General features: G+C 34.5%; 1 protein-coding gene across 1 annotated transcript in view; it reads right to left on the reverse strand.

Annotated features, from left to right (window-relative positions):
* LOC101581810 (multidrug resistance protein 1-like) overlaps positions 1–6,028 on the reverse strand; it is a 134,214-nt gene that overhangs the window by 43,660 nt on the left and 84,526 nt on the right. Inside the window, exon 19 of the mRNA XM_023708717.1 lies at positions 2,223–2,306. Within this exon, the coding sequence (XP_023564485.1) occupies positions 2,223–2,306 (84 nt within the window). The remainder of the gene's footprint in view (positions 1–2,222; positions 2,307–6,028) is intronic.

The following is a 6,028-nucleotide window of genomic DNA, read 5'->3' on the forward strand; positions in this document are numbered from 1 at the left end:
GGGGGATACAGATGAATATCCATTTTGTATCTGTGTATTCAAAATGGTTAGGATAGATATATAGTTACATTCTCTTAATGAATAGAGTGATTTATTCTAATAGTGTTTGTAAATAAGATATCATGTCCACATTTGTACAGCAATTAACCACTAGGAAGAATGTATGCAATGTGTGAATTATTGAAACTGTCCTACCAATTTGGTTTGAAACTGTCTCAATGTCATTTGTTTCTCAACAAAATTATGGAAAAAAATAAAATAAAATAAAACGCCAAAAAAACCCTGAGAATATAAATGGAAATTCCCAATGTTAGCCACATAATTACTTACAATTTAAGGCTAGAAGTTTCCACTAAGGATATTCAAATATATCTGGGTCTGTTTGAAATGCTTCCTATGATTAATTTAGCCTGCAATAGATTTGCAATGAATACATATAACTAAAAGTTATCAAATTTAATTTGGGTGAAGCAGGCATTGCAACCTTCAGTTTGCATACCAGTGGGAGTCTGACCATTCCTGTGGTAGTGTGCAATGACTTGTCACCTTGAAAACCAGATGACAGATTTGCATCATTCATAGGAAAACCTTGACTCCAAAATGTTAAGTGAAATAACTGAGACATACAGGCTTAAGTATCACAAGGTTCCATAAAGCATAAATAAATTAAACAGCAAAATAAACGATAGACAATAAAAGATAATAGCAGGAAGTAAAGTCTTCTGAAAATGGGAAAGGGATCGAGAGATGAAGGGCAGGGGAATAATGGAGGTTAAGGAGATAAAAGAAGCTTTAAGATGGGTTATGTACATGCGGCAGCTCTCCACGTGAGTGATATCATGTACTGCAAACACCAACTGATAAAAAATTAAGTAATAAAAGGCAACTCCATAGCACAATTTTAAAAACAAAACAAAGGTCAGTCTATAAAGTCCATTCCATCCACCACTCTGCATTTCAATGCTCCACATCCCTTCTACATTGGCAATACTGTGTCCTCAAACCATTCCAAATTCTCACTCTATCTCCTGCTTGCTTTGTCTAGAAATGACCTGTGCTCTTCTCCTCTCCTAAAGTTTCTTCTGCTCAAGTGGAGTTGGTCTCACATAAGCACAACTAAGTTCAGGCTAGCCAGTGCCAGACCTGTGACTGTATACAAATCTTTCCCAAGTAAGAACTTCAGGAACTATGTTAATCAAAGCTATCTAGTCTAAATTTGGGGGAAGAATCCTTCATAACTGCCCAAATTAATACCTCTAAAATCATTTCATATCTTTCTGACATAAGCACTAGTCTAACACAATGTGGAAAAGGAGCTATAACCACAATTAGCCTTTATGTACATTAAATTCCACCACAGACAGCTGTACCAGGGCTGAAAGAGATAGCAAAACTAATAAAGTACATTTGATTTTACCTGATACAATTACTGAGCTTAAGTTGAAAGGCTGTTTTGCAAAGAAGTGTGGAAAAGGATTCTTAAGATTAATACTGAAAGTGTGCAGCTCTGTGTCCCTACATCCACAATCTAACTTGTTCCTACAGAAGCCTCATCTATTATGCAGAAGAAATGTCAATACAATGCTGCTCCCAAGGACAACTAAAACACAGACTGATACAGGTAACAGTAGGGAGAGACAGCAGAAATCTCTCTTTTTTTTTCCTCAAAATTTCACATTGCTGTGTAGATTTTTACCATGAAAATTTGTAATTGTAGAAGAAACTGAAACTCGGCTAAAACTCAAAACTTGATTGTTTGACAGCTTCAAGTTATTCCTCCTATACTTGCTTTCATATTTAATATGCATTATATTTGTATTTGTTTCAACTATTTTTAGGAATATTTTCTTCTTTCCCTTCTGAATTTTTGGAAAGGTAACTATGCACATTCTTTTTTCAGTAGTAATTACAATTTTCTAACAATTAAGTACTAAAATACAATAACCCCAACTAATATGCTGAGAATCCTTCCTTACTGAAAATATGTTCTTTTGCATGCATCTTCTTAGCAGGATAAATAACAAACCAATATGAAAAGAAAGCTTACAAGCTACACTGCATAGTAAATAATATGTAAAAAAAAATTTGTTATTCTTCATGATATATTTATGGCTTTGATGTCTATTCTCTTAATGATGATAACAATTGTAATGAGAAAATCAATGTCATGCTGAAATTCAAACTGAAATTAAAACAATCACAAACAGGAAGGGGGTACATACCCCTTTCACTTGAGCAGCATCATTAGCAAGCCTGGTAGTCAAAGCTCCAGTTGTGTTTTTAGGGTCATCAAACCAGCTCACATCCTGTTGCACAAGAGAGTTTGTCATATTAAAACTCCACTTACGAAACTCACAGTACCAGGATGAAGCTGATGTGGTCAGTTTTGGTTATTACTTATATCCCCTGCATATGATATTCAGGATTTGCTGTTTAATACACAACAAAATAAATTAGTACATAAGGCAGCAATACTTTTTTTTATTTCTCAAATATTTTCTTGATCAGAGGAGACGCAAATGACTATTACACACTGGTAAAGGGAATAATTCAACAGGAAAAGATAATAATTGTAAATATACATGTACCAAATGTTGGCATACGCAGTATCACACAGCAAAAACCACTGGATATAAAAGGACAGATAAACACCAATGCAATCACAGTGGAAGATTTTTCAATACTCCAATCTCGAATAGACAGGTCAACCACACAAAAAAATTAACAAAGGAATATCAGAGTTAAATCATACCAGTGAACTAATGAATTTAATAGGTATACACAGAATGTTTCACCCAATAAAACAGAATATACATCTTTTTCAGTAGCACATGAAAGTTTTTCAAAAGTAGTACCTTACTCTGTAAAGCATGCTTAAATAAGTACAAAAGAATTACAACAATCCTGTTTTTACTATCGGATCATAGTGTAATGAAACAAGAAATCAACAGCTAGAAAACCCACAGAAGCTGTACAAATATATGGAAATTAAATAATACATTATTAAATAATCAATGAGTCAGAGAAGAAATCAGGGAGAACACTAAAAATTCCTAGAATCAAATAGGAATAAAAACTTATCAAAATGACCAGTAAAACAAATCAAAATTTATGTGACATGATGAAAGCATTACTAAGAAGGAAGTTTACACTTGTGCATGCATACATTGAAAGAATACAACAATCCCAACCACACCCAACAATGCCCAATGATGCATGTCAAGGTCCTAGAAAAACCAAGAACAAAACAAATCCAAAACATAGAAGGGAAGGAATTATAATGATCAGAGCAGAAATTAATGAAATTGAGACAAAAATAGCAATACAATGAATCAATGAATTAAAAAATTGATTCCTTGAAAGAAAAAACAAGATTGATAAGCCCTTAGTCAGGAGAAATACAAATAGAAAGGTATAATACAAGTAAAAAGGAAAGCAGGATCTCAAGGACTAACTAATCAAGAGAGGGAAAGGAGAAGAGCTAGGAAACATGAATAAGTCAAGCCATACAGTTATATGTAGAAGATGGGCAAGGCAATGATCCTGAGACTCTTCAGAAGATTTTTTAATCTAGCAGTTCATTGAAAACACTCTCATCCTGACTAACTATATATACTGATACCTGTTAACTAAGCTACTGCACTGCAGATGGTAATTTGTAATAGTAGTTTCATGCTTGGAGTGCCTGTCATTCTGGTCTTCTGAATATGGGCTTCTTGTTATGACATGCCAGTTGCTGCTATGATGGCTCTCATGTAGATGTTGTTCAAAAAGAAGGGGGTGGTGAATGAAAGCAAGAGACAGGAAAAGGAATATTGTAGGACTGTCCTGCTTCAAGGTTGTATATGGTGAGATTTTTGGACTTATGTGTAAACATAGGAAGTATATAATTCTTTATGCCTGTTTTTAAAATATATTCTAATTGTTAAACATTTTTATCATATTCTGTAGGGACTTAAAGTTCAACATATCAATACTTGATGAAAAATACCTGTTCCATATTATGCCTAAGATGTTTGATATGCAGACAGATAGTGAGGTTAAGCTTAACAGCCTAAGTTGTATGGTAATAACAATAAGCTTGTCTTCTGGATGGTTAACAGCCTAAGATTGCAGACCAAAATTAGAGAAAAGGGAGGGCTGCTAGGAAAGCCAACATTTTGGCCCTAGCCTTTTAAGGTCAGTTAAGACTCAGGACATATGAGAACTTGTACTGTAACGTCATGTAACTCAGTAGTGTCCCAAATTTTCTGATCAAGGAGATTATAGGACCAAAGAGGAAAGTGATCAATGATGTAGAGTGTGCCTAAGAAGAGTCACATGGAGAGAAAACATTCTCTCAGGCTTTCACAGAGAGTACATTGGCCAAGCAATGGCCGTGACTCATCCACATGGCTGACACTGACAAAGGTTCTACAATCTGAGGTACAGGATCTCAGGATAAATCCTGAGGAGATTTGACTGACCTTATCAGACCCAAAAGCTACAACTCTTGTTGCATAGGTCCTGCTTTACCTTGGTCTTAACCACCCAGCAGAAAAGTATAAAAATGAAATAGAAGAAGTAAAGCCATGCTGTTATGTTGAGCTGTGGGGGACTCAGGTCAACAATTTCTGACATTGCCAGTCAAGCGGAAGACCCAATACTATTATGGGCTACTGGACTCTTTTAGAATATTTTGCTGAGTTTACACACCTATAATATTCAAATAACGCAACTTAACAAAAAAAAAATGAATACAGATGAATGCCCATTTTGTATCTGTGTATTCAAACTGGTTACGATAGATATATAGTTACATTCTCTTAATGAATAGAGGGATTTGTTCTAATAGTGTTTGTAAATAGGATATCATGTCTGCATCTTGTACAGCAATTAACCACTAGGAAGAATGTATGCAATGTGTTAATTATTGAAACTGTCCTAACAATTTGATTTGAAACTGTCTCATTGCTATTTGTTTATCAATAAAATTATGGAAAAAATAAAAAGCCTTAGTCAAAGTTGCTAAAAGAAAGAATACAAAGAGAAATGAGGGTAAAATTAAAATGAACACCACTGAAATCCAGAGGACTATATGGAACTACTTTATTTTATGTATTCATTTATTTTTTTATTTAGTATAGGATTTATAGGATCTTACTATACAGGTCAGACTCATAGTGATCCTCCTGTTCCAGCCTCCCAAGCACTGGGATTACAGGTGCACCACCACACCCAGTCTCAATCACTGTCTCAGCCTGCCCTGGGGGCTGAATCAGCACAGCATGCCCACGATAGGACCCCGGTTCCTGCATCTGCCTAAGCAAGTGCTTTAATCTGCTGAGCTAACCTGCTGGATCATAAGAAACTATTTTAAAAATTTATATTACAATATAGTGGAGAACCTCAAAGACCCATAAATTACCAAAAGTGAACCAAGAATATATAAATTGCCTGAATAGTTCAATAACAGAAATATAAGTAATGTAAACCCTACCAATTAAGAAGAGCCCAGGACCTAATAGATTCACTACAGCCTTCTACCAAAAAGTGAGTAAACATCTAAGGCCAACACTCTTGAAACACTTCCATGCAATTCGTAGAAAAGGATCCCTAACAAACTCATTCCTCAAAGCAGAGATTTCCTTGACACCAAAACCAGACAAGGTCTTTCTTTTTTGTTTTGTTTTTTGGCCAGACAAGGTCTTCACAAAAAAGAAAAGAAAACTATGTGCCAATTTATTTAATGAACATAGATGCTAAAATCATCAAAAAGATACTAGCAAAAATAAAAAGATCACACATCATGATAAAAGGATACAAGAATGAAAGTAATGAACACAAAATATCATATTAACAACAGTAAGAACAAAAATCACATGATCATTTCAGTAATACAGAAAAAGTCCTTTATCAAACAAAACACAACATTTTTACAGTTCTTCTTGTATAGGTCTTACTTTATCTTGGTCTTAATCATCCAGCAGAAAAGTATAAAAATGAGGTACAAAAAGTAAAGCCATATTAATATGCTAAGCTGTAAAAG

This window comes from Octodon degus, unplaced genomic scaffold (assembly GCF_000260255.1).
Source record: "Octodon degus isolate 3935 unplaced genomic scaffold, OctDeg1.0 scaffold00489, whole genome shotgun sequence".
Taxonomy (NCBI): domain Eukaryota; kingdom Metazoa; phylum Chordata; class Mammalia; order Rodentia; family Octodontidae; genus Octodon; species Octodon degus.